Raw genomic sequence first — 25,696 nt, 5'->3', positions numbered from 1 at the left:
TCGTGAGGCTATGTCTGTGGGACATTGAACCGAGAAGGGCTTAGGGCTTGGCTTCAATATTTCCTGCCCTGTGACGATCCGATTCATTGGGGATGATGAATCATATATCACAGTTGCCAAAAGGCAGCAGAAAGGAATTGAAGAACAAAGAGGGTTGATCTGTACATGTGTGCCTTGAAAGGCAAGAGACTTGCGGGCTCCCCACTCAAGAAAAAGTAATGGTGGAACTCCAGCGCATATGAACAGAGAATGGGTCCGATGAATGACGTGTTGACAAGCAAAAATTCGAGATGGCCAAGAGCCTGTAAGCGGCGGTCCGAGTAGTCTCCCGAATGGCGTTCGACGAGCGATGGGTGGAGTGGACAGTGTTGTTGACAAGAACAACTTCACTGGGGGACGCGATAGCAAGATGGGGAAAACGCGCTGCGCGCCAAGTCACGAGGGCCCGAGGCAGGCGCGACCACCACGTGACTTCTAGCTGCTTGCTCAGTTACGTAATGGCATGGCCAAGCCTGACAAAACGCCAAGATCGTAATTGATCGTGATAATTCATTTACTTTTTAGAACTCAGCGCTTCGCATACAACGAAGACCAGCATTAGCATGAATTCAACATGAATGATGACAGGTCCACAGCACACCCACGAAGCGTTTGCTAACGCCGATGAGTTTCTGGCCCCAGTCCTCGATCGAGGTATGCATCTCGGAAATATCTATTCTGATCTATGAAACAGATGCTAACTACCCGTAAGAGAATTTACGAAAGAGCAAAGGAGAATCGTTACTACGAACTCTCAGCCAGATTTCAGGAGATGATGATGCTGTGAGGCCGACAGTCATCGGGAAGGCCTTGGATATCCTGCTCAGCCTCCATGAATCATTGGTTGTGCCCGATGACCAAAGTGTGTCTTATCAACCGCTCGAGGCGGGTGACGACTCACCTATGGAAGATGCCAAGCGCCGCCGTATGCTACATGCACTGCTGGACCTCATTTCCCTGGAAGGGATTTATCCTTCCCTGTCATCTGGGGTCTCAATCCCCTTACAGCAGCGGGTGATCTCAGTCTTGCCAGCGGGAGTCGTTGCAAAGCAGGCTCCAGTAGTTGCTAGCAGCGTACCCCACAACCAGCCTCTTTTGCGCCGCATCGTCCATGTTTTGATAGACATTCTTGCCGATCCGCGACCAAGCATCCAACCGGTCGTACGCGGTCGTATTCTGAGCGATATAATAAGTGGCACAGTTGATCTAGCTTTCAACCCAGACCTCACGGGCTCATCTGACCGAAGTTTCTATCAAAAGGCCGTGGCCAAGCTTGTTGGGGAGTACGTCCCCAATCCTTTGCCTAATGCACGCCGGTAGACGCTGACGGAAAATAGCACCCCAACGACGGTATTGCTGCCAACCCTATCTGCCTTCCTCGGTGCGGACACTACAAAGTGGTTTAAGTCGGCAATTTCCAGCCAGCTTTCTCACGTACCGCTACGACCTGGTGGAGTAGTGCAAACCATCATGTTCCTTGCGTCGCAGTTCGCTCCTTCGCTAGGCCAAGAAGCGCAGGACAAATCAAATGGACCTCGTTTGACTGTTCAAGCCATCATGCACATTTCGCGGCTTCTCGCGGCTGTCCCATCAGACGTGACTCCAACTGTCTACTTTGAGACAATTGCCCCCCAACTACTGGCCTTGATAGACGGCAATGATCCAGATTTTCAGAAGACAGCATCGTACGTTGTGGGCAATGGGATTCTAGGGAAGAAGATTTATGGCGCTCCCACTACTATCGGCCACTCTATATTCATGGAGCCGATATTCCATGCGCTTACCGCGGCCTTGGATGCTAACTCAAGGAGGTGGATGGGACGTTTCACTGACAACCAAGGCACTATGCCTCACACCACGGAGCAAGATGCTACGTCCGATGTCTTGGTAGATAGCGCCACCATAGAACTGGCCATACACAGACTCAGATGTCTGACACTGCAGCATCCCAATCCAGGCCTTGTGAAACGACTAATTTATCCTATTCTTCTTCCGCTATGGGGCCTCGTCTGTTACTCACGGGAGGAGGAACAGACCTCATTCCATGAGAGGGTGTTGCCTCTGCTCCAGACATTTTTTGGCATCTCCGTTGGGGACCAGCCTCTGAAAAAGCTGGTCGATAACCTACTTTGGGATGGAGGCTCAACTTGGACGTACGGCAAAGGCTCAGACGGTGGACTTGTTTTGCAAAAGCGAAACGAAACGAAGAACGCGCATTCGAACCTATTGCAACTTATCGATTCACTTTCAGGACGAGCAGAGCTGTTTGTATCTCTCCTTGACTCGGATCCAAGTAGTGAGGAGAGAACCAGTGACATCTTCCTTCATGTCAGCCAGAATTGGCTAGTGCAGCCCCAAGGCTCTGTGGGCGGGGAGACTGGTGGTGAAAGTGACGATATCATCCGGAAGCTTGTCAGTGCTAAGATTGCCGAGAAGCTCCTGGATAAATTTAAGGACACACTTACTCGACGTCCGCTTCGAGTCCTGGAACTCATCAAGCAGGTCGTTGATGGGGATCTACATAGACTCAGCGCCCAAGCGACAGCTTCACAAGGCAGATCAAAGGGCAAGGTATCGCTGTCATCTTTGGCCGATATTGTGGAGACCGAGAATAAAGAAGAGGATGGGGCAAATAATGACTCGTCAGAGTCACTCTCAACTGCCTTCAGCTTGCTATCTACGCTTCTTGCATCTGTCGAGTTCTCCCCAACAGCTGATATTCAACCGCTTCTCTGGTCACTTAAAGAGAGTCTTGATAAGCTAGTCCCTCTTCTTCCCTCCTCCCTCTCCAAACCGGCTACGACGTCGTCGATGTTACTGGAAATCCACCTTGCAACAGCCGATCAAACCGCAGTCAAGGCAGTCCCTTCAAGCAATGTCATCGACCTTGACACGCATCGCAAAGCGCTGTCACATCTAAACTCCCATCTACCACCCGTACAGGCAGAAGGCCTTTCCATGATTTCAAAGCTTATCACGAATTCGTCGCCCGTGATTGATGTGGGATCAACTCTGACGCTTATGCTATCCCTCATCACTGACACATCCGGGTCGGCTGGTAATGAGGAATTCGTCTATCTCGGTGCAATCAAGATAGTCGGTACCCTGGCATCGCGCCACCCACGCACTGTGGTCAAAACCCTGGTAGAGGAATACGCGGACCGCAGTGAGCGAAGAGGGTTGGACGAAAGACTCCGGATTGGCGAATCAATACTGCGCACAGTCCAAGACTTGGGCGACGCACTAGTTGGCGAGACAGCCAAAGTCCTTGGCGAGACGATTGTTGCCGTCGCCGGACGTCGTGGTATCAAGAAGAAGACACAGGAATCACGCAAGGCACAACTTGCAAAGGAGAAACGCGAGAAGGAACGCGAGCAGCGCAAGGCCAAAGAGCCTGAGTTGCCGGACGGCTGGACCATCACATCTGGCATAGCGCAAGCTGCCTCCGAACTCGATCTTACGGAACTTGATTCCGACGAAGAATCCCCAGAGCAAACAGCGTTCGCCACAAATGTGGTTGCTGCGTGGGCTGCCGGTGCCGCAGACGATGCTCCTGACGACCTCCGCGTGCGCGCATCCGCTATGTCCATCCTCGGGTCTGCTATTCAGACCAACATACTGGGTCTCGGTCGCGCAATTGTTTCATCAGCCGTTGACCTGGCGCTTGCGACTCTCACCCTCGAAGGAGAACCCGAGAGTGCCATTCTCCGTCGCGCAAGTGCCATTCTCATCCTCGACATTCTAAAAGCCCTCGAAGCAGCGCGAGAGAAGCGCGGAGGCCAGGACATTGGATTCGGCTTCTCGCTTCTGAGTGACTCTTCTTCCAAATTTGCGACGCCCCAGGACTCCAGCAACAACGCACAATCAACTATCGGCAACATCCCGGCCATTCTGAGTACCCTGGAATATGTCGAGGCTCGTGAGGAGGATGTTCTCGCTCGTGGACATCTGCGCACCTTGGTTGAAAGCCTGGAGGCTTGGGCGGACAAGTCGTTGATGATGGGCATCGGTGCTCAAGACAACCAAGAGGCCTTTGATACGCGATTTGGACTGGACGGACGACTCGCTGGCCTGAATGTCAACCCCATGTCAGGGAGAGAGACTGGGCGTCCACGCATCGAGGAGATCGAATGAAGCTACGATCTACTGGGTAGCCACTCGGATAGCGCTCGGCGGGGGATTCGAACATCCCCAACCCTTCTATCTTCACGGAAGGAGCCCGGCCTTTCGCCCCCAGTTTGTTCATACTTTCGAAAGATACAAGATACGTCGGATATGGAATTAGGAGGCAAGTTACTGCGCAGCGTTCGTTGCATGCCAAAATCTAAGCTGGCACGAAACGAGCTGCTCAGGCGATTAAAGGTGAAAGCTCAGCGGCCTGTACGATGCAATATACAACATCTCTCATGAATAACTTCAATTCCGTACATGTATTAGCTAAGCAGAATGGAGATCTCGTAGGTACCTAACCTTAACCCTTAATCATCCCATAGTTAGGTAGGTACCTAGCTGTTCCGTACCTAGGTAGCTATACGTACTTGATTTCCTCTGCCGGGTGGGGCTTTCCTATCTTAGCTGCCGCCGCTTTTATGAGGTCGCCCAGAGTCAGGCTCACTGAGTAGATTTCAGTCCGGGCTCAGACTCACTGAGCCGCTCAGGCCAGTCACGTGATAAATTAGTGATCTCCAATGAACGCTCAGTGAGTCCGATTGGATGCTCACTGATCGCTCTCTGATTACTCAGAGACTGCTCAGAGGCATCTATTGAGCACTCAGTCTACGCTCAGACTATGCCCAAATAAGCACCTTGCCCCACAATACTATCTATCTACTTTGCGACCACTTTTTGATGGCCCTCAATTTTCATCATGCTCGTATTTCTGGAGGTGCGTGATCTTCCAATTTGATTCTGCTCTCAAAAATAGCGCACTTAAGCAAGATGACGCAAACTGGAAGGCACAGAGTCCATCTGTCACAAGGAGATGCCGGAGAACAATAGGCTCGGGTAAGAGTAATATCATATTACTGAACTATAAATTGGATTTATTCCCCTGCTTCAATCTTCCAAGATAGGTTTCTCTATTTTCTACCTCATCCTCTCAGGTTACCACCTTTCTCTTTTGCATTGCGTGTGAGATTAAGCTGGCCATGGGTAGAAAAGATTACTTTGCTCAACAAGATGAGATCGCCAAGGAAAAGCGCGACAAACAACTGCAAAAGAGCGGCTATGTTTTTGGCGCTCATGCAGATGAGGACTCCATCCGAGACAAAGATAAAAGAGTACCCAAGACCAAGAGGATGTACAGCGGAGCGGTTAATCTTTGGATGAAGTGAGTTGACATGCACTTGTACATGAAGAACACCCGGAGAATGAGTTACTGACTGCTGCAGGTTCGTTGAACAGTATGGGATCAAGGGTTACACAATGGGGCCAGGCTGTGCGATTCCAGATCATAAAACCATCAAAGAATTCCTTCGGTGGTACAGTCATTTAGCGCGTGGGAAAAAAAGTAAAAATGGACGGCCAGTGATGACATCGGTTCTCAATTGCGCAGAAAGGCTGTTTGGTGGATTTGAAGAGAAACTGCAAATCAAGATCGTGTTGGAAGACCGGAAAGAGATATCCAGTGTAAGCTCTTGTTTGGCTTTTACTTTCTCTGTTCGGCCATAAAAGCCAAACTAATTGCGACATAGTGGATAAAGAGAACGTTGACAGAAAATGAAGAAATGGTTGAGAACGTCGAGGATCCTGATCACAGCTTTACGAAGAAGGACTTTCTCCGAATGATATCCTCTATGTGGCAAGCGGATCATCGCATTTTTATGCCCGGGTTGCTCAAGGCTATCATGACGTTAGCGCTTCAATTATACCTCTTCACCGGAGCAAGGATTGGAGCATTCATACCGGCCCATGAGGACAGAGACCAGAGAGGCCTAAGATATAAGGTAGGAAGCTACGATTCTGGGGTTGTGCGCGGCTAATTTTCCAAACAAGCACATCGATCTAGTCCTCTTTCCATCTTCTACGGCACCTTGGAAAGTTGAATGGAAAATTAACAAAGTGTGGCTCAAAGGGAACCGAAATCCAGACTATACAGTGTAAGCAATCTATACTACCTTGAGAGGGTTGATTTGGATTGAGGGCTTACTCGTAGACGTATTTTTAGGTTCGGAATCGGTATCCGTGACACCAAGAGACCACAATTCGCTTCGGGTTATATTCTCTTAGCTATTGCCCTCCAGCACGGTGCCTTGTATGGCATTGAAACGGTTGAAGACTTTGCCAGGTTTGATCTTTCAAGCGGAGAACACATTGAATTACGCTGGAAGGAGGAGTTTCTAGAAAAGCCTGTTCTCAGAAATGTCACAGCTGATGGCCCGCAAGATGTTCCACTCCACAAAGAACGGTTTTGCGAATTACTGAGAGGAATATTTACGACCGCTGGATACAACAAGAGTCTTACCGTTCATATAATTCGAAAGTATCTCGGAAGCGTGGTTGAAGGTGAGGACACTCAAAGCCCACAAACCGCTAAACGAAACAAATTTGCTGACTTCAGTACAGGAAAACATGGTTCTGCCTTGGTATCTAAAATATATGGCCATAAAGACGCAGGGACATATCCCAAAGAGTATCTGTTACACTGCTCTTCGATTGACACAGTCTCAGCCGTTCTCGGAGAAGAAGAGCAGTCGAGTCATATCGAGTACTTCCAAGGCTTTGAGAGGTTTTATGAGCGTGGACTTCCAGGGGAACTGCCGGCTGGAATTGAGGCGAGTATCCTGCAGATGCCAGAAGTGGTCGATATCAGACGTCGAATCAAGCAGCTTGAAGCATCAAACAGCGACAAAAGGGTTACAGCTGCCGAGAAGCTGAACTACAGAAAAACCTTGATTCGACTCCACCTTGCAAGTCTAAAGGAATACCAGAACCGCTGGGTACGAGAGAAACGAGACCAGAGGATTCTCAATAGGGGCAAAGCAGAGCTGGTAATAAGTGAAAACGACGTTTCCACGCGGGCTCAATCCTTACTTATGCCCGAACTTGCCCACATTTCAACTCTCATGTCTTCTGATAGGGAGCTCTCGTTCGATGAAATGCTCCTTTTCGTGGACGACCTAAAAACCTATTGTGAACGCGATTTCGACGTTGCTTATCTTCCACTGGAAAGCCCCATCCAAGATCGCTGCCCTGCTAGAGATTGTCTCAAGGAAATCAAATGGTGAGTGGCCCTAAAATATAATGCTGAAATAAATGCTGATTTTCCTAGTATGAAAAAGTCTGACAGAAGTGCTCATATTCACAACTGTGTTCGACGTGAGATGGCTCTAGATCTTAAAATCTCAGAACCGGAGTTGAAATTCTGTTACGAGTGCATGGAATGGTTCCAATCAAGTCAATGGCGAGATCACTGCTCTTCTCATATTCAGTCATGGAGGACACAGCATTGCGAAGTGATTGTATACCGAAACACAGTGATCCGGCCTGGCTACTGCCCCTTTTGCTTGTGGAACATAGGCCTCGAAGCAGAAGACCAATTACATCAGTGGTTGAAAAGTGGCAATCTGAAGCAACACATTGAAGAAAAGCATATGCCTGAAAACGAGGAGTCTGGAGCGGAGCCAGTTTGTGGATGTGGCCAAGCTTTTGCTGATGAGCGTGACCTTCGACATCATTTGCATGACTCCCACAAACTGAACAAAGCTATTTGGTCAAATCCAAAGCCTCCGAGAAAAAGAAAGCGTCCCAGTAAGGCAGAAGCGCAATATTATTTCATGAAGCAACATGAGCAGCTTCCGAAAAAGCTCCGCTTTTACCGCTACCCACCTCCGCGACTTGAACATGACTATCAATTGCCAGAAAACACAACCCTGCCCGTTCCCACATTGCACTCGTTCGTCGAGGAACATTCGGAGCAGTTCTTCAATTCAAGCTTCAGTAACGAGTCAACTAAAAGCAGCAGAAGCAGCCCGGTTGCTTCTTGCTTTTCTCGTTCAAGTTCACCATGCAGTTCGGATCCAACAACTCCCAGATTTGAGGAATTTATTGATCCTCGATGCCCTTGTCAGAACTGACATTTGTGACTGTAGCTTCAAATGGCTTGGCGAGTATGCATTGAAGCGTAAGTTACAGATTCCTCCGAGTCCATCTCTGCGTTGGGGCTAAGACTTTCCAGCGAAAACTCTCTGGAGCGGAAAAGGGAAAGAGAAGATTCTCTGGGAACACCATGGTTCCACCTCAAAAACCAAGCGCAGCACCCTCGAGCCCGACCTTCTCGGTGCAGAGCGGTTTATCCCAATCTACAACGCCACCGAGTTCGTGGACGATGGCTGGGATACACCGACTGGTCTCTTGGCCCCTCGTTCCCTACAGAAGCGCAAGACTCCCGAGGAGGTTGCCGCGTTTGGTCTTAACAAGGGCTTCTTCACCTGCAATGACGGGGGTCAGTGCGAGAACGGCGGGTGTGACGGTGATACCTGCGAATGGAAGCCCAAGCCGCCGAGCCTGACCCGACGTGCCGACGATGATGACGGCGACCCGATGGACGTCGACTCCAGTCAGAGCTGCATTGGCTCCATCCCTGCCGTGATGTACAACTGCAAGTACTTCCCGGACCACCGGGTGCAAGACAGAGAAATCCACGGTATTTGCCATAATGTATTAAAGTTCTTCACAGACGAGGGTCTGGGTACGGGACCCTTCACAGCAACATTCCATATGAACAAACAGGGTGCCCCAGACACCAATCGACAGTGGGTGTGCGGTGCCAAGTCCAAGCACAAGTACAAGTACGTCGATGAGAATGGTGTGGAACAGGAAAAGGACAAATCGTGGAAGGACGAATGTGTGGACAATTCAAGGGTGCTCTCCGCGTTGACTGGTACTCCCATCGGCGCCAACGGTAATAACAACTGGCTCAGCTGTGACGAGTTCCCCTGGAACGCGATGGAAGAAGGCGGGAATCCGAATAAGAACAGTCGGACGTGTGTGCCGGGTTAGCAGCAAAATATGCAAGGGTGGTTCAACGGTATCCTCAATACCATGGTGCAGGAGGTGACCTGGACCGCCACGAACGGCGAGACCAAAACGGCCGACAAGTCATGGGGGGCCGACTGGGCCTCGCGCGGCGTCTTGGGCTTGGGGAGCACCGCGAACCGCGACACGGCGTGGAATTATGGCCGCGCGCATGGGAAGAAGTTCACTTATCTTCTCTTTAACTCCGATTCCGACACCACCGTCACCGGCTCCAGGTATGAGGTCTTCAACCACAACCTCGCCGATGGCGGCGACAAGAGCGATATGGCTGAAGTCATTGGCGCCGTGAACACGCTGGGCAACGCGAAGTACTCCATCACCAAGAATGCCCTATGTCGGACTACTGGCACACATGATCACCCGTTTTGGCACTCTGCGGGAGGTCTTTATGTGAACACGGTTCAGTAAGTGTTATGGTTTCTTTGTTTGGATCCTTTTGTTTGTCTGACAGCGTCTCCAGGTGCACAGTGGTATTCGACAATACGGTCGCCCAGGCCAAGATCAAGCGAGGCGAGAAGCCGATCCAAGAGGAGATATTCAATATCAAGCGTGAGTCATCCCTGAAGGAGCCCCCTTTCTGTCCATGCTGCTAACAATCCGTCCACGCAGGCATCGAGATTGCGGAGGATGAACCCGTGCATGAAATATTTGTTCCATCTGACGATGCAGAGCCAACTCTGACGCCTCGGAGTATCGGGAAGCACCGAAGACACCGCGCCCATCATCACTAAGTGGCCAGATTTCTGTTGCTTATGTACAATAGAGCAGGTTGATATATGATCTTCTATAAATTTACTACTCATGGCTACTCCCACCCATTCCCTTCCCCCAGGTAAAACTCCACGTCTTCATCCTCATCATCTCCAATCTCCGACAAAGGCTCGCCCTCAAACCAATTCACCGCAATCTGCGCCGCCTCCGTGGCCCGCTACCGCTCACGCACCCTAACCGGAAGGATCTCCCCCCGGTGATTCACCGCCAGGGCCAGCACCCAACCCTCCTCACAGGCCTTCCGATCTGCAACAAGAACCAGCGCCTTCTGTGTCCGATCACTCTCCGCCAGCTCCTCAGCCCGCTCCTCCCCCTCAAAATGCCGCCAGTCGCCATCCGACATCCCCTCAAACAGCTCAGGGCAGTGCATCAGCGCCGCAAGTAGATAACCCGGTACGGAACACGGACGGCCTGTCGCAACGCCGTCAATCACATCCTGGTCCCGCTGGGCATCTGCTGTTAGTTCCTCCCGATCCTCGAAGACGAACTCCTCGGGGATGCAGAAAACGTGGTTATTCTCGCGGCCCTGCTGTAGGACTTCCTTCCGGAGTCGGACATACGCCGTGTCTGCGGCTTCTTGGCTTGTTTTATCTGTAGGATCGCCGAACCAGGTCCGGATCCATAGGACTGTCGAGAGCAGGCTGCTGATTGCGCGGTCTTCCTCTGAGAGGAGGTCTTGCGGCACCCGCTCTGGAACATGATCGATGATTGGGTCATCGAACATGGCGAGGGCCCAGTCCTGGGAGTTTGGTCAGTGGGTGGTGATCATTGAATGAATGGGCTGGTGGGTAGATAGATACGTTTCGCCCATATTTTCCTAGCGCGATCCATTTCTCAACAAGGATTTTTTTTTGCTCGTTTTTGGAGAGCGGGGATCTCGTGTCCCAGTTTGCCTGGGCAAATAGAGAGCTTAGCATGGACTTGCTCTCGCGGATGTGTTTAGAGGAACGGGGGCCGCTTACTACGACGAAATGGTCGAATGGGAGGTACCCGAATTCGGGGAGGTCGAGGCCTTCTCTCATTGTTTTTGTTCTTGGCGGTAGCGGTGGGAGTGAATGACCACGCCCAGGTGTGCTTCCAAGATTATGTACCTTGTCAGAACTACCACCTCTTCCACTTGGCTCTAGTACGGAGAAACTCCCTCAATAAACTGTCCCCCTTATTCAGTTCTCGCCGCAGTGTTCTCGGACAGTTCAGCATAACGATATTAGACAATCATTTCAGTATTGGCATACTTAAACTTAGACCTGGCAGTGACCCGCGGGTGACCCTTACGACCCTAAGGGTAGTTACGCAGCGGTATAGACGCCATGGGTCAAACCCTTTTTCCCGCATTTCTTGATGCCTGAATGCCTGTTTTGGGCCTGAGAGCCTTAATTAAAACCAGCAGAAAAATAGAAATACCTGAATTACTATTACAATTGCCTTAATAAGCAAGGTACTATTATTCTGTCAGCTGCTCTCGATTCTGCAAAATAAAGCCTTTTTCTCCCATACAAATGCATGCGTCTCCGATTTTTGAGATGGTTTACCAGCCTCCATAGATGAAAATGAAGCCTTCTTCCCCCGTACAAATGTATATATCTCCATTTTTGAAGGTGGTTTATCAAATTGTTATCAGTTCTTAATTCTAATTAATATAAAGCCCCGACTACTAGGGATTAAATCCTCCGTCTCCGCTGTCGCTGGCTCCGCCGAGGTGTAGCAGCTGGAGACCTAGCCCGCCTCCGCCCCACCGGCTCTACTCGCACCGGCTCTACGTCCACTGACTCTACACCTACTAAAGTAGCCACTTCAGTAGGTACTAGACTGGGTATAGTTATATAGAAAGGAGCCTTATCCTCCTATAGATTAGCCTCGAATAAATACGTATCTTTGTACCGCTTCACAACTATATAGCGCTTCGCCTTTCGACCTAGAAGCTTATTAATAGGCTCCTTAATAGTACCGTTAAAGGTATTATTCACCCCTAATATCTATCGAGGACTGTATTTCCCCTTTACGTACTATATTTCCTTAGCAAAGTAATACTTATCTATCAACCCTAGCCTAAAATCGACGATAATTAGTAGTCCTATAATAAAGTAGTTTCTTATAAAGCTATCGATATTTAAGACTAGACTGCGATATCGCCCGTCCACGGCGGGCGGTGGGCTATTTGGATTTTCGAGTGCCCGTCCATAACGCCCACGGCCCACGGGCATGCCCATCGCGGGCATGCCCACTATGCCCACTATTGCATAAAGTCACCCAAAATGGACATATAACTCGCTGACTTGACACAATAAATTACTCCTATACAATTTGGGTTTACCAAATGGCTGCCACTTTCGGCGGCAGTCGACGCCTTTTTTGGCCGTCATTTGGTAACACGTGACCCTGATCTTCCAACACGTCCCCGTCCGGCTACCACCACGCACTAGACAGACCCACTCGCGGGCACCCCAGCAATTCAGTTGTCTCCGTCAAAAGGTCCCCTCCTCTTGACGCCCTGCGAGGGCGCCAAAAATGGCCTCACTGCACCCCATTAAACGGGCCAGGCCACAGGCCAAGTCACAATGGTGCAAACCTGCCTACCGTGGCCCGTTTCCTTTATATTCTTCGTTCTTCCACCCTTCTCGCTCCCTCGATCGCGAGTGTATCCCCCCGAGCCTACCAGGGTCCCTTTCCCTCATATTCTTCGTTCTTCTGCTCTTCTTTCTTCCGCCTTTCCTGCTCCCCTGACATTGATATTGTCTCCTCATAAACGTTCATCTTTTAGTGTGCTGCCGGCCGGCCGCCCGTGTCGTGGTTTTGTGGCCTCAAGCCCTTGCGCTTCCTCCGCACCTTCGCCCTCCCTTGTCTTCCCCCGATCCCAACGATGAAGCGCTCTCGGCCCCGACGGAATAGAAAGCTGGGAAGCGACTGTGCCGAGGACGATACAACTACAACCACTACTAGCGACTCAGACGAGCAGGGCGATGCTACTTATGAGACGGATCTGACGGAGCTCGATGATGCTCCGAGCTCACGAAAACGTCTCCGGTCGGATGAGAACTGCTCTCCCTTGGAGCCAGGGCTCTCTGGTGACTTGAGGGAATTCTACGATGATCCACTAGATGATGATGGAGTTGATCCATCTGAGATTCCGGAGGATTTCGACAAGGCCCCTGGTACGATTGAACGACGAGAGCGGATTGAGGGGCGATGGAAACGGTCAGCAATTGCAGAGATCCACCTTGTTTCTAACTACTAATGTAAGGGCAGATACTGTGCCAGCCAACGGATAAACAAGCCAAATGAGCAAAAATGGCGAGAGCCTGAGGAGGCGCTACGCCAGGCATCGAACAATGACATGTATCGGTTCCTAGGCTGGTGTCTCAAACTCGAGCGCGGCAAGGAAGCTCGGCGGTTAAAACGCATCAACAAAGCTAGCTCGTTGAATACGGACTGGAAAAACCTCCGCGGGTACTACCAAAAGCTTACCAAGATCAAAATCAACGACGAGGATGGCTCGGATGTACGCAGGAACCGCCTTCACGACCGCTTCAGTTACCGTACTTCCAAGACATTGCGTACTGACTAAGTTCTAGTACTGTCCGATCGAGAAATACACCGACTGTATAAACTCAGAAAGAATCGTGGGCAACTTGCGAGTAAATTTACGAAAGCCAGTCTGAGTGTGCCCTCCTCTCCCACGAATACCTCTGACGTTACCTTGAAGACTAGCCATTGCTTTCCTTTAGTGCCAACAATGGTATGACGGAAGATCTAAAACCTTTCACTTCGTAACTAGTACTACTGTCAAATATTTGCTGCTAATACTACTTCAACTCGGATTACTCGTCTGGTCACGTGAACTTTCTCCTCTGCTATCTGTGCCTCAGACCAGTATTCCTTGCTGCCTCTACATGCTAGTCGCCATATTTAGTATCCACTAACAGGATGAGGCGAATCGCCGAGGTGACACCTTGAAATATTCCCCCTTCCTACTCGGGTTAGCGCCCAGATGTAATATCACTCAGCGGCAAATTCCCGAACTCTATTCGCAATGTAGCCGCTAGTCCATTCACTGTGTAGAATTGTCCATTATCTCGGCATGGGGAAGACCAATCTCAGGTCGATCATTTGCAACTCTTAAGTACTTAAACCGGAAGATCTACCCCCAAACCACTCCATGTGTGTTTGGACAATTTGACTTTGCGCATCGAAGTGCCTAATTAACCAAAAATCACATTCCTTGAGTGATTGAGAAACCAACTGCTACCATCAAGGCCACAAGACCTACCAACCGGGCTTCCTGTAAGTTCCATTTCAACTATGGTATCTCGAAGGCTAACTCTTCAACAGCTATAGTTCCAACGCAATGGGCGGCCAGGACAATAACTCTGGATCTCAGAAGGCTCGGGATAGTTTCGCATCCATCCTCAGCTATTACGAAAAACATGTTCCATCTGATGAAGCTCCTGAATTTGTCAAAAGGGTTTCATCAGGTGAAATTCAGATAGGGGTGAGGAAGGGTGATGTTCCATCTGCTGAACAAGGTGCAGAGTTGAAGGCGGCTCTCAGCGAGGCTCTGAAGACACAAGATGCCATCCAGAACCTCTCCCCCACCGAGAAGGAGCTCATGACTAAGGCGACAGAAGCCAGTCTTCGAGCTCGAAAGCCAAAAGGCGGAAGATAGGTCAACAGGACCATAAGATTTCAAAGCGCACCACTCGCTCTATGTATGCCATACTGTCTTTACATACATCCAACATAACCATTCGTTTTGGCTTTCCAGTACCTCACGACATAAGTATATCTGCTAGTGACATTTATAGATCAACCAGTTCATCAATGCTGTAATTAGAAACCAAATTGCCCTCACTTGCCTGCTCCATTTTCTTCTCAACGAAGGCGTCGATGTTTACACGCTCTTCTGCGTTCAGAAGACATAATCGATCATCAATCGTTGTAAAAGTACCAAAAAACCGCGGATCGATGAACTTCCAATAGATCTCATCAAACATGGAGCTATGCCGTGAAGCAAGGCAAATCCAAAATAGTCCAGTTTCCAATGAGCTCTCCATGACAGTCGATAGACGCTGAGATTCTGACAAGGATCCATCCTTGATTTTTCTTGCCTCGCAATCCTGAAGTTCGTCAAGAAAAATACGAAACCTCGGCATAAAGCGCACCAAAAATTGTTCGAGATCGAGATCCCAGTCCTCGGGGCGCTCCAGTAAGAGCCACCAAGGAGCAGCATATGTAAATTCAACAGGAGCAGCATAAGTAAACTCCCAATCGACCACCCCAGAGACAACAAGCTTTGATGCATCAACAAGGACATTATCAGGGTGAAGGTCATCGCAATAGAGTCGGAAAGGGCCACTGCAATGAGCTCTTGATATCTCACGTGAAAGCTTGCGGAAAAGACAGCGTGCGATGTATTTCTTCCGGCAGTCGGCTCTGTCTGAAATTGCATCATTACGTTGAAATTCAAGATGATAAAAATGCTGCTGAGCAAGCTCCTCAAAATAATCTGCTGCGTTGCTGAAATGCCGTCGACCGAAGATACTGTGTGGAATATTGGAGAATTGAGCAAGCCGATTCATGTTGAAAGTGAGTGGACGCTTTGGTACAGTCCAAACACCTGAATCGTCCTGTCTGATAGCTCCGATGTACGGAAATCCAGGTTTCGACAGCTCTAGCAGCATTTCAGCCATGCTGAAATAAGCTCTCCTCAAGATAGATATCGGGATCTTTGAACTCAATGTGACTGTCACCTGCGACGAATCCCTGAGGTACTCGCTCAACGTTTTTCCTTCGATAAAAGACATCACAATGTACGGGCCAACCACACATTTGCCATGTCCTAAGACCTTTGGAACGGGAATCGTGGTGTGCTGAGCAACATAATTCATTATTGAGACCTCATCCTCAACTTTTTCATTGCGAGCGATGACTCGACCAAGGGCTGTAAAGCGAACCAGGACGCGATGGCCATTTTCGTAAGTGACTCGGTAGCAGATATTAAAAGCGCCATTTGAAAGCCGGGAAGCCGTTACAGGCGCGCCAGGATAATGCTGGGAAGCAAGCTTGCCTGCCAAATCCTCTGGTGAATTTCTGAGTAGATTCTGTATCCACACCTGAAAAACTCGATCTGACTGCTCTTTCGCGATATTATCAAAGTCCATTTCACAAGTACCGCGAAGAGGGGCGTAAAGAGTTATGGGGGAAAGAGAGGGGAGACACACATTCAAGTGAGATACCAGGACAGAGCTGAAACTGGCCTTGGGTAGCGACCAGAAAACCTTCCAGCTACGTTCCGTGATCATGTGAGATGCCCCTGAGGAACGTTGGCCAATGAAAGCAGATCCACAATCTGGGAAGCCAATCTTCGCCTTCCATTTCGCGCCCGTGACGTATTCAACCCGTATTAACTCACATCGCTCTCCCAGCCAATTGCTTGATTTTCCTATTGAGATTTTCGTGTGGTGCCGTCAAGGGGATGATGGAAGATCCAACCAAACCTGCCAATTTTATAACTAGTACTGCTATCAAATATATCACGGAGCCCAGCCCTTGTCTGCCACTCGCAACCAAACACCCAAAGAAAAAGATACTTCCAGCCCGACGCCATTTGGCTTGGCGAAATATCCAAATTTGGTATAGCCCTTTATGTGGTGTTACATGAAGCCCCCGCACTTTGAAGTACAACAACACACACATTTTTGAGGTTTGATAAAAACAGAGGCTGTATATTCACGAGTGGCTGGTGGCTGGACCGCTCTAAGGCCAATGATGGTTAGTATGTAGCCGCCAGGCTTCTTGTTAATGACTCACTCCGTGCTCACATGCGTATTTGTCATTGCGAAACTGCCGCTGCAAGCCACGTCACCAGGAAGCCAAGTTCAGACAGGCCAAGAATAGGTGGTTGCGGCTCAATTTCTTCTCAGCTGGAAGGGATCTCTGCCCCCAAGCTGGATTGTTAGCCACTGTAATTAGCTGCAATTTTAGACTTGCTCCCGTTTTCCTCTTATCTTCAGCACACCCATGATCACAGGGCTCCCCGTTGGCCCACCGCAGACCGAGCAATACTGATGGCAAGGATCAACCGGCCGTTTCTTAGATAAATACTAAAACTCCCTCCATTTCGCTTTTCTCTTTTCTCTCCTGGCATAGGCTAGCTACCCAGCGCGAATTTCATCAAAAACAAACTGATCATCCCCGCTTGTTGAGGGATTTCTCATATCTCCACGTCACAAAAAGGTATCGCATATTCTGCTCAACATCACTCAAACATCATTTCTGCCCTACCCTCGTCGCTGTGTATAGAGACACATCCACTAGATTTACCGCCGTCCTGCAAGCAGTAATCGCTAACACCTATAATAAAACAGTGAGACCTATTAATAAATTGACGGTTGCAGTGGAGAGTACCGTCTTGAGTGCCCTCTCTTTCAATGCAATCAAGTCCTTCGAAGAACAGGAGAAGGAGGTGGACAAGGCGACCTTGAAAGCGATCGCGGACATATTTGTCAGGCACAGCATGCATATCAAGCTAGGAGCCGGGCTGCTCCATCGTCATGACACTCTCGAAGACGGAACTGTGATGTTTCACGAGCTTCAATCGCCCGAATCTGATATTTGCGTCCCAAAGGCGTTTTCGAGCATTGACATGGACAAGATTACGCCCAACTCGTGGTTCATGAACCAAGATGGACGGTTCCAGGCATTTGAGTACGATGCTAGCGGCAGGGCAACTCAGCTCGATCCAGCTTTCGCTTCAGATCTCGCTGAGTTTCTCAAAGCTCACAATTTAGAGAAACGAATCTCAATCATTCCGAACCCTTCCGACAGAGAAGATTTCATCGAGTTCACACATCCTAGTGGACGTGGCACCATCAGCGTTCCTCTTCGCCTCATCTCCGAACAAAATATTGAGACGAGCGAACCTGTCATCACTGGATGGAGCTTCCATGTCAATGAAATGGGGTTGTTGAGTGCAAAGAGAATAATGTCTGTGCCCCTATGAACTCTGGCAACCACAAAGTGTTTCAGGACTCAAAGCCCTATACGGAGCATGTAGGCAAGGTTATGCCGCTGGTAGATGCTGCCGAAGAAGAGCCTTAGTTTTGCAAATCCTTGAGAATATCCTCTATTCTCACCCCCTCGCTTGTTTAAGCACATCTTTTGCGATGATGCCCCCTGGGTATTCGTCTCGCTATATCTGCAGAAGTATGAAATTAAGCACATACTACCACACCGAAACCTCAGTAACTTGATTTTGTGCGAGATCGGCGCGGCCATTCCTCGTTACTTTTCTGAATGGCCCTTAATTGTAGCCTTTCGGTTAAGCATGCTCTGAAGCTTCAACGCACCAATGTCCCGTCAAGCACTGATATAATACGACAATAAGAATCCATTTATGAAAGATACTGTAAACCTCGAAGATATCCATCTAGATAGTGCTCGGCTCGTTCGTCTTTGAACTTGAGAAGTCGCTCCACACCATACAGTAACATCCCAATCGCCTTTTGAGACTCTAGTTGCTCTTTTGTTATTCCTTCAAACCCTTGCGCAGCAAGATTAGCTAGAACCCGATCATAAAACGCTGTTTCTAGTTCCTGTCGGTCTTCTGTGTCTTGCCAACCTCTTGGGGTCATGAACCCGAAAACGCTATCCATAAAATGGAAATTCGACCCAACTGGGAGATATGGAGCACCATCCCAATCTAGTACAGCCTGGACCCGACCCGTAGGGTCGTCGATAAGGTAATTGAAAGGGGCAAGATCCTGGTGGGTAAGGGTGACAGGGAGGGTAGTAAGATTGGGTAGCTGTAGTGAGAGCTTGCTGATGCAAGCTCACATGAAATCGGAATATCCCGTGGTCAACGGCCATCTCTCTATTTCATGCTACATGTCCGCGCTTGATGGCTGCTACGCAGAGCTGCGTAAGAACGCCGCGCGCCTCGCCAATAGCGCCAAAACAAGTTATCCAGAGGCTGTTGCTATTCTGGCTAGAGAGCGGCAGAGCCTGATCAACGTCTTTGACTTCATGGCCTTCCACACACCCAACTGTAAGCTAGTCAGCAAGTCATACGGGCGGCTGCTCTACAACGATTTTTTGAATGACAAGTCGAGCGCGGAATTTGCCAGCCTGCCCCAGCCCCTTCGAGATCTGTCCTACGAAGAGTCCCTCAAGTCCAAGGAGTTGGAAAAGACGTTCCTTGAACTTAGCAAACAGCGTTTCATATCCCGTGTCGAGTCTTGCATCCGTGCACCAAGCATGTGTGGAAATATGTACACTGCGAGCCTGTATTGCTCTTTGATCAGCGTTCTATCCCATGTTGGTTCCGACGCGCTGCAGGGTAAGACCATTGGCATGTTCAGCTATGGCAGCGGCATTGCCAGTACTCTTTTCACACTACAGGTTGTGGGCGACGTGAGCAGTATTATCGACAACATTGACCTTTTTGCAAGACTGAAGGCGAGGCGCGTGGCGAGTCCGCAGGGGTATGAACAAGTATGGTCCTCCTTTTCTCTTTGTCGCAATCACCTCCTGTGATAATTCTTTCTTGATATCGACTGACGCTCGCTAACTAGGCATGTAAAATGCGCGAAGCTGGATACGGCGTGGCGAACTTCACCCCAAGAGGTGATCTAGCCAGCATCGGAGACGGAGTGTATTATTTGGAGCATATTGATGAGCAGTACCGACGAACATACGCTGTCAAGTCCAGTACTGCTAACGAGACAGGTAGACTGGACAGTGTGCATTGAATACGAGAGAATAGCGGCTCGCCGATAGATTGAACTGAGGGGGGAGATATACATCTATGCTCCAACTGCACCCAAAAAAGAGTTATTGCCTTTACCTCCTTTACCTCACACAGCTAGATTTTCTTCTTTCCCTTCATTTTCACCTTACTACATGCCTGGGCGTTCACATTATGTCGGATTCTAAAAGAGATGCCAGTTTACACGTAGGCCTTTCTCATAAAATCTAACCGTTGATGTGAGGAGGAAATTGATAGACCAAATGCCATTTCGTTGGCATCTCTAAGTAGCCCCTATGCTTGATGCTACGAAGTGCCTTCTGTCTCGATTACCATTTGAAATACTAGCTATCCTGCCTCATCCTCCGCGGCGTCAACCTGACCTTTAACTCAGGCTTCTTCCACAACAGATGCATCCGGCTCTCCTTGTCCCAATTCACACATCTGACCGCCTCAATCTCGTATCTGAATAGCAACCGACTCAATGTCAAGTTCAGTTCCAGCCATGCCAAACTGCGCCCCAGGCAGCTTCTATTCCCAATTCTAAATGGCCTGGTGGCTTCAAGAATGTCACCCCCATTCTCTCCAAGCCATCGCTCTGGAATAAATGACTCCGGGTTGCTCAAGTTTTCTGCAAGCATACTCGCCGCGTACGGATTCGTGCTCACAATATAGCCCTGCGGCACAGGCCATCCATCAACTACTCCGCCCCCCTGGGCACGACCCGCGGTAGTCCCAACGGGAGGGGAGCGAAAATACGCAACGCTTCGAGGCTCACGGCGTGGAGATATTTCAGCCGTGCGCTCGAGGAAGCCGTAATTTCGGAATATGTGGAGAACTTCGAGAGGATTTCCTTGGTGAGGTTCTGGAGGATGGATGGGGTGAGCAATAGGTGGTGAATACAGACGGCCAGGGTTGTGGCGGTTGTTTCGGAGCCGGCGATCACAAAGTCAGACGCATGGGCTGCGAGTTGGACATCAGAGATTGCTTCTTCTTCGCGGTCGGATAGGAGATAAGACATGAAGTCCTTGCGATCAGTCTTTTCGTATATTCGCCTGGGGTAGTCGCCAGAACATGAGCACATAAAACCCCGAGTGTGGGCGCGGCCTTACTGCGTGGTCACTTTCATCGTGTAGGATTGGTGACGCTGCGATGCGGCCATAAGACTCTTCAGCCAGCCTGGTCGGAGGAGCATGTAGATCTTACCAGCCCAAGGGAAGCGTGCCAGAGTATCGGAAAGACTGGCCTGTGACATGCTACCCAGGACATCGGAAATCCAGAAGTGAGTCTTGCCTGGATCAAAATTAGTCATAAATTTCAGGCGTTCAACCTGAGATTCAGACATACCACTTTCTACTCCCCCAAAATCCCTCCCAAACGCCAGTAATCCAATGATATCTGCCAATTCGACGGTCAGCCAAACCCTTCATCTGACCCAGGTGCAAAGTATGTAGCAACTCTACCGAAGGTCATCAAATTGAACCACCTCGTCAAATCAACCGTTCCCTCCGCTTTGCTGACCTCTCCAACCCTATCCACCCATCTCTGGATAACGCCATCAATGATTCCCTCCTGTTCTCTCAGGCTCTGCTCACTAAACGCTCTCGCCAAAAACTTCCTCATCTGCGCATGCTTGACCGGGTCTCGCTCCGAGACGATACTATGCGCCTTATCCGCAAAGTTGCCGCCATCGTAGAAAGGGGACTTGATAAACTCGGCCCTTTTTCGCGGCGCGTAGATGTCAGTCCATGATTGCGCGGATGAAAAAGAGATTTCGGTGGGCGAAATGCGGACTGCGGGGCCGTAACGTTGATGGAGCGCGAGCAGGTCCCGGGCCTGAGGCCGAGAAGCTCTTCTCGCAGGTAATAGAAGCTTGCAGGGCGAAATTGGGCAAGGAGCATCCCGATACCCTGATGTGTATGGCGAATATCGCATCAATATGTAGGAAAAAGGTCCAGTGGGCTGAGACTGAGATGCTTCAGATGCAGGTGATGGAGTCTCGCAGGACGACGCTCGGCGAGGACCATCCGTGTACACTGTCGAGTATGGGCAATCTTGCGTGGACGTACCAGCGCCGGGGCCGGTTAGAGGAGGCTGAGAAGCTCCTTGTGCAGATGACGGAGACTCGCAAGACGATGCTCGGCGAGAATCATCCTGACACTCTCACGAGTATAGGCAACCTTGCGTCGATATACCGGAGCCTGGGCCGGTGGACTGAGGCTGAGAAGCTCGAGGTGCAGGTAATGGAGACTCACAAGTCGACAGTCGGCGAGGACCACCCTAACACCCTGAAGAGTATGGCCGTCGTAGCATCGATGTATCGAGAGCAGGGCAGGCGGGAGGAGGCCGAGAAGCTTGAGATGCAAGTTATGGAGACTCGCAAGACAAAGCTCGGCGAGGATCACTCTGACACCCTGACGAGTATGGACAACCTGGCGGTGACCCTTTCAAAGCAGGGCCGGTGGAACGACGCCGAGAAGCTCCTGATGTGGGTGATGGAGACTCGCAAGACAAAGCTCGGCAAGGACCACTCTGACACCCTGACGAGTATGGGCAACCTGGCGGTGACCCTTTCAAAGCAGGGCCGGTGGAACGACGCTGAGAAGCTACTGATGCAGGTGATGGAGACACGCAAGACAAAGCTCGGTGAAAACCATCCCGACACGCTGACGAGTATGGCCACCCTAGCGTCCACATATCGGAGCCAGGGCCGGCTTGAGGAGGCCAACAAGCTCGAAGTGCCGAAAGTGGGGACAAGCAACCCAACAGTCGCCGAAGACCATCTTAACATGATTAAAGGTGCGAGCAATTTATCTTTCACTTGGAAAGTACCCTGGACAAAATACCAACGCCGCAAATGAAAATAGCAAGGCCTGATTATGTCGATGCTTAGTCTATTTCCAAAACTTGCCGAATGATTGGATAGGAATCGTCACTGCAAAGGCAATTGAGCATGATAGACATCTTCTGAAGGGAAAGCCTAAGCAAGTCGAATTGGAAGGTGTTAGCCAGTGTAGCCAGTGAGGATTGTTGTCTAGTAAGATCCAGAACACGGTTAGATTATATCAACTTGTCTCTGAATGGACTTCCAGAGTACTAGGCTCGCTGCAGGGAAGAAATTGCAAGATGTAGATGAGAGACTTGTTGACAGGTTGCCTGGTCAAAGAAGACTATGTCTTGTTAGGATTGCATCGAACTTTTCAGTTTTTGATTTCAGGCCCCTGTATCTTCCATAGTGGTATTTCAAAAAGTCTAGTATTCAACACCTGTTTAGCTACAAAACGGATGGTTTCCGCTATTCATATTTGGAATGGAGTGTCATGTGATCAGTGTCTGAAAGAGCCCCTCTATATTTCATAGCGGTCGGTACTGTACACCTCGCGACCTTTCCGGCAGAGAAAGAAACCGCCATTATATACTTCGCCCCCAAGGTCCACAAGTCGGACTCGGAGCCATTCACTATGAAGGGAGAGACCGTTGAACCCAGAGACCATGTCAAGGTTCTTAGCGTCATCATGAATACGAGACTCAAATACAAGGAACACATCGTGAGGCAGCGTCCAAGGGACTCGAGGCGGCGATGGAGCTTTGCGGCTTCGGGGTCTATTCCCCGCAACAGCGCGGCAGCTATTCACGTCGACGTTGGCGCCCAGTGGTAGACTATGCCTCCAATGTCTGGATGCACGCTTTCAAGAATAAAAACATCGGGCCGATCAACAGAGTGCAGAGGGCAGGAGCGCAAGCAATTGTGAAACATTTCTCACAGTTGCGACTAGTGTAGCGGAACCGGAGGCTCACATCGCCACGGTGCAACACCGGCTCTGGAGACGAGCTGGGAAGATGTGGACAGACGTGCACACCCTACCAGTACTGTAACCAATTCCCTTCGCAGGAGGACAGCTCAGATCAACAAATGCAGAAGATATCACCGGTGGCCATTGTATCAGCTCGCAGACGCGCTGGAAAGCATCGAGATGGAAACACTGGAGACTGTCAATCCATATACCCATCACTCTCCCTCAATTCATCACTCTCCCTCAATCCATCACTCTCCCTCAATCCATCACTCTCCCTCAATCCATCACTCTCCCTCAATCCACCTCTCCCCTATCCAGATTCGGTACAGATCTTCCCCCGATTGACTATTATCTAAACTCATCCATTTTTTTGATGGATAATCAATGGCCATCAGCAAATGTACATGTAACAATATTAAGTCTGGGGTAATGGATGCTGGAACACTTCGTTGAGTGGAATAATGCAAACACCGGAAGCCAACGATCGAACAAAATGGCCCAGATTAATCTTCACTCATTCAAACATGGGGAAATGATGGCCTGGGGACTAGCGATTAATTTGAACTGAGCGATGGCTTGGGACGACCTTTGAAATTGAGGGGCGAGTGATTAATTGAGAACCAGTGGTTAAATGGAATTGAGGAACCAAGGCGATAGATTAAGAATCAAGTGACCATTGAAACGATCAGTACAAGGTTTCATGACGGAAAGACGCACGTTTTTGCCTTACCGGGCCCCTATTCAAGCTTTCCGGAGCTGTGGCTCCTCGAAATAAAGTGTGGCTGTGCTGGAAATAATACACGGTCCGTAAATATCTTTACATAGTGTATGGTTAAATTACTCTCCCCGTAACAGAAGCAAAACATTACCGATTAGCCGGTCGATTGTTCGATCTAATATCTCAAGTAGGCCTGACTTTGCCCTAGAATGTCTGTACCTTGAATATCGGACCAGTTCGATCATCTCAAGGTGGACTGAGAAGTCTTAGTGAGTGTGAGAAAGAGGGCATGTTGAGGTGAACAAAAGCGATGAAACCGGCTCTTCCAAAAATATTTCCTTGACAGGACCCTGCTTGGAACAGATGTTTCACAGGGTCGATGGTCGGACTTTTCCGAGCAGAACAATGACGTTCATAATGAACCAGCTAGCCTACATTGGTAAAACCGCCTTGCTCAGTGAGCGGTCTCTGGGACATCATCAGCACGAACCATAGGAGCGGACAGAGCATCGCTGTCATTGTATGACCCATAAAACCTAGCTACTGTGATCCCTTCAATACTAATAACGGCGCTTTCGTAGGACCATTGGATCTCACCGGGCAAAGCTCCGACAGCATTCTGAAGCTGACCTTCCTGTCCGGCCTTAGTTATTTGGCTCCATCGTAGCCGGCTAAACTCGGCTAACAATCCATCAAATATTTTTCGGTCTCGTTGCATTGCTATGCCAGATCCTTTGATTTCGCAAGCGATACGTTCAGCCGCCCTTTCTTTGCGCTGATGTGTTTGTTGGCTTTCGTTCGTCTTGATAATCGCTGAAAGCAAGGTATTCTCTTTCTTCAGTATGGAGTTCCACTCCTCATCGGAGATGTATCTCGAAGCGGGAAAGGAAACCCTGTTGACGAACTCAGTAAGCTGATAGTTGCAAGAGCAGAAACTTGACATACAATGCGGAGATTTCCATCGCCATATTCATGGTATCTTTCAGTTGTCGTAGCCTCCCGCTAAGAATGCGCGATTGTATGTCCACGAAGGCACCGAACAGATTCCAATCTGAGTCGCGCAGAGAGTCTTTGATGAAATGACTTGTCCATTCTGTGAATACCTCCTGGAATCTTGCGCAGGCATGTTGGGTTGTCCGGGTCGCCATTTGAAGGTGAAGCTGGACTTCATGACTGAGCTTGCAAGAGTTCGACTTGTCAAAAGTTGACACAAACCTCTCCATTGCTTTGTTGATGGACGAGAGTAGATGAAAAAGCTCTTTGACAGCTTCGGTCCTATACTCAGCTGCTTCGATGATTTCCACAAGGGCACAGATACTGCACTGTGCCGCTTTTGCGAATTCTGCAGCGGATGTGCCAGTGTTTGTTGGTTCGGCCATTTTAAACAGGCTAGGATCAGGCTTAGTTGGCGATTCTCAAAGACAGAGATCTGAGAGAAAACTTACTGTGTTACCGGAGCGTGGCGTCTAATAAATTCGCGATAAAAAGCATGCGACGATTGTTTTCTTTTATTCAAGAGAGGGCGACGGAGTACTCAATTTATAAACAGTTTGAAAGAACGCCCCTTTCCTGACACGTTGGGCAGATGTCTTG

At 49.5% G+C, this 25,696-nt stretch overlaps 13 protein-coding genes across 13 annotated transcripts; 9 read left to right on the top strand and 4 right to left on the bottom strand.

Moving 5' to 3' along the window:
- Positions 1–617: 617 nt before the first annotated feature.
- Positions 618–4,173, top strand: N7515_010158 (RTP1/Tango6 family protein; the record flags this gene model as incomplete). The annotated part of the gene is made up of 3 exons (XM_056670901.1): positions 618–693; positions 752–1,322; positions 1,377–4,173. The coding sequence occupies 3 exons, from the start codon at positions 618–620 to the stop codon at positions 4,171–4,173; spliced, it is 3,444 nt and encodes a 1,147-aa protein (XP_056517274.1).
- Positions 4,174–5,020: 847 nt separating this feature from the next.
- N7515_010157 (uncharacterized protein) lies at positions 5,021–9,039 on the top strand (the record flags this gene model as incomplete). The annotated part of the gene is made up of 10 exons (XM_056670900.1): positions 5,021–5,043; positions 5,195–5,368; positions 5,430–5,536; positions 5,594–5,667; positions 5,733–5,984; positions 6,034–6,137; positions 6,206–7,261; positions 7,310–7,957; positions 8,130–8,161; positions 8,216–9,039. 10 exons carry the CDS (start codon positions 5,021–5,023, stop codon positions 9,037–9,039), a joined length of 3,294 nt encoding a protein of 1,097 aa, XP_056517273.1.
- A 42-nt stretch (positions 9,040–9,081) lies between these two features.
- Positions 9,082–9,806, top strand: N7515_010156 (uncharacterized protein; the record flags this gene model as incomplete). Its single annotated transcript, XM_056670899.1, has 3 exons — positions 9,082–9,479; positions 9,536–9,624; positions 9,685–9,806. 3 exons carry the CDS (start codon positions 9,082–9,084, stop codon positions 9,804–9,806), a joined length of 609 nt encoding a protein of 202 aa, XP_056517272.1.
- Positions 9,807–9,880: 74 nt separating this feature from the next.
- Positions 9,881–10,868, bottom strand: N7515_010155 (uncharacterized protein; the record flags this gene model as incomplete). Its single annotated transcript, XM_056670898.1, is given in 4 exon segments — positions 9,881–10,003; positions 10,019–10,585; positions 10,647–10,739; positions 10,809–10,868. The coding sequence occupies 4 exon segments, from the start codon at positions 10,866–10,868 to the stop codon at positions 9,881–9,883; spliced, it is 843 nt and encodes a 280-aa protein (XP_056517271.1).
- Positions 10,869–12,706: 1,838 nt separating this feature from the next.
- On the top strand, positions 12,707–13,411 carry N7515_010154 (uncharacterized protein; the record flags this gene model as incomplete). Its single annotated transcript, XM_056670897.1, has 2 exons — positions 12,707–13,041; positions 13,093–13,411. The coding sequence occupies 2 exons, from the start codon at positions 12,707–12,709 to the stop codon at positions 13,409–13,411; spliced, it is 654 nt and encodes a 217-aa protein (XP_056517270.1).
- Positions 13,412–14,191: 780 nt separating this feature from the next.
- On the top strand, positions 14,192–14,509 carry N7515_010153 (uncharacterized protein; the record flags this gene model as incomplete). Its single annotated transcript, XM_056670896.1, has 1 exon — positions 14,192–14,509. One exon carries the CDS (start codon positions 14,192–14,194, stop codon positions 14,507–14,509), a length of 318 nt encoding a protein of 105 aa, XP_056517269.1.
- Positions 14,510–14,642: 133 nt separating this feature from the next.
- N7515_010152 (phosphotransferase family protein) lies at positions 14,643–16,004 on the bottom strand (the record flags this gene model as incomplete). The annotated part of the gene is made up of 1 exon (XM_056670895.1): positions 14,643–16,004. One exon carries the CDS (start codon positions 16,002–16,004, stop codon positions 14,643–14,645), a length of 1,362 nt encoding a protein of 453 aa, XP_056517268.1.
- Positions 16,005–17,359: 1,355 nt separating this feature from the next.
- N7515_010151 (uncharacterized protein) lies at positions 17,360–17,845 on the top strand (the record flags this gene model as incomplete). The annotated part of the gene is made up of 1 exon (XM_056670894.1): positions 17,360–17,845. One exon carries the CDS (start codon positions 17,360–17,362, stop codon positions 17,843–17,845), a length of 486 nt encoding a protein of 161 aa, XP_056517267.1.
- An 821-nt stretch (positions 17,846–18,666) lies between these two features.
- On the top strand, positions 18,667–19,568 carry N7515_010150 (hydroxymethylglutaryl-coenzyme A synthase C terminal-domain-containing protein; the record flags this gene model as incomplete). Its single annotated transcript, XM_056670893.1, has 2 exons — positions 18,667–19,335; positions 19,416–19,568. Coding segments are annotated over 2 exons (822 nt in total), but the record flags the coding sequence as incomplete, so codon positions are not given.
- A 720-nt stretch (positions 19,569–20,288) lies between these two features.
- Positions 20,289–21,523, bottom strand: N7515_010149 (cytochrome P450; the record flags this gene model as incomplete). Its single annotated transcript, XM_056670892.1, has 4 exons — positions 20,289–20,643; positions 20,701–20,881; positions 20,936–20,986; positions 21,052–21,523. The coding sequence occupies 4 exons, from the start codon at positions 21,521–21,523 to the stop codon at positions 20,289–20,291; spliced, it is 1,059 nt and encodes a 352-aa protein (XP_056517265.1).
- Positions 21,524–21,570: 47 nt separating this feature from the next.
- Positions 21,571–22,449, top strand: N7515_010148 (kinesin light chain; the record flags this gene model as incomplete). The annotated part of the gene is made up of 1 exon (XM_056670891.1): positions 21,571–22,449. The coding sequence occupies one exon, from the start codon at positions 21,571–21,573 to the stop codon at positions 22,447–22,449; it is 879 nt and encodes a 292-aa protein (XP_056517264.1).
- A 600-nt stretch (positions 22,450–23,049) lies between these two features.
- On the top strand, positions 23,050–23,247 carry N7515_010147 (uncharacterized protein; the record flags this gene model as incomplete). The annotated part of the gene is made up of 1 exon (XM_056670890.1): positions 23,050–23,247. One exon carries the CDS (start codon positions 23,050–23,052, stop codon positions 23,245–23,247), a length of 198 nt encoding a protein of 65 aa, XP_056517263.1.
- Positions 23,248–24,557: 1,310 nt separating this feature from the next.
- On the bottom strand, positions 24,558–25,482 carry N7515_010146 (uncharacterized protein; the record flags this gene model as incomplete). Its single annotated transcript, XM_056670889.1, has 2 exons — positions 24,558–24,996; positions 25,049–25,482. 2 exons carry the CDS (start codon positions 25,480–25,482, stop codon positions 24,558–24,560), a joined length of 873 nt encoding a protein of 290 aa, XP_056517262.1.
- Positions 25,483–25,696: the final 214 nt, after the last annotated feature.

This window comes from Penicillium bovifimosum (assembly GCF_028826915.1).
Source record: "Penicillium bovifimosum strain IBT 22155 chromosome Unknown utg000008l_segment0_segment0, whole genome shotgun sequence".
Classification (NCBI taxonomy): domain Eukaryota; kingdom Fungi; phylum Ascomycota; class Eurotiomycetes; order Eurotiales; family Aspergillaceae; genus Penicillium; species Penicillium bovifimosum.
Note: the sequence above shows the minus strand (reverse complement) of the source record. Positions and strands in the feature narration are given on the sequence as shown.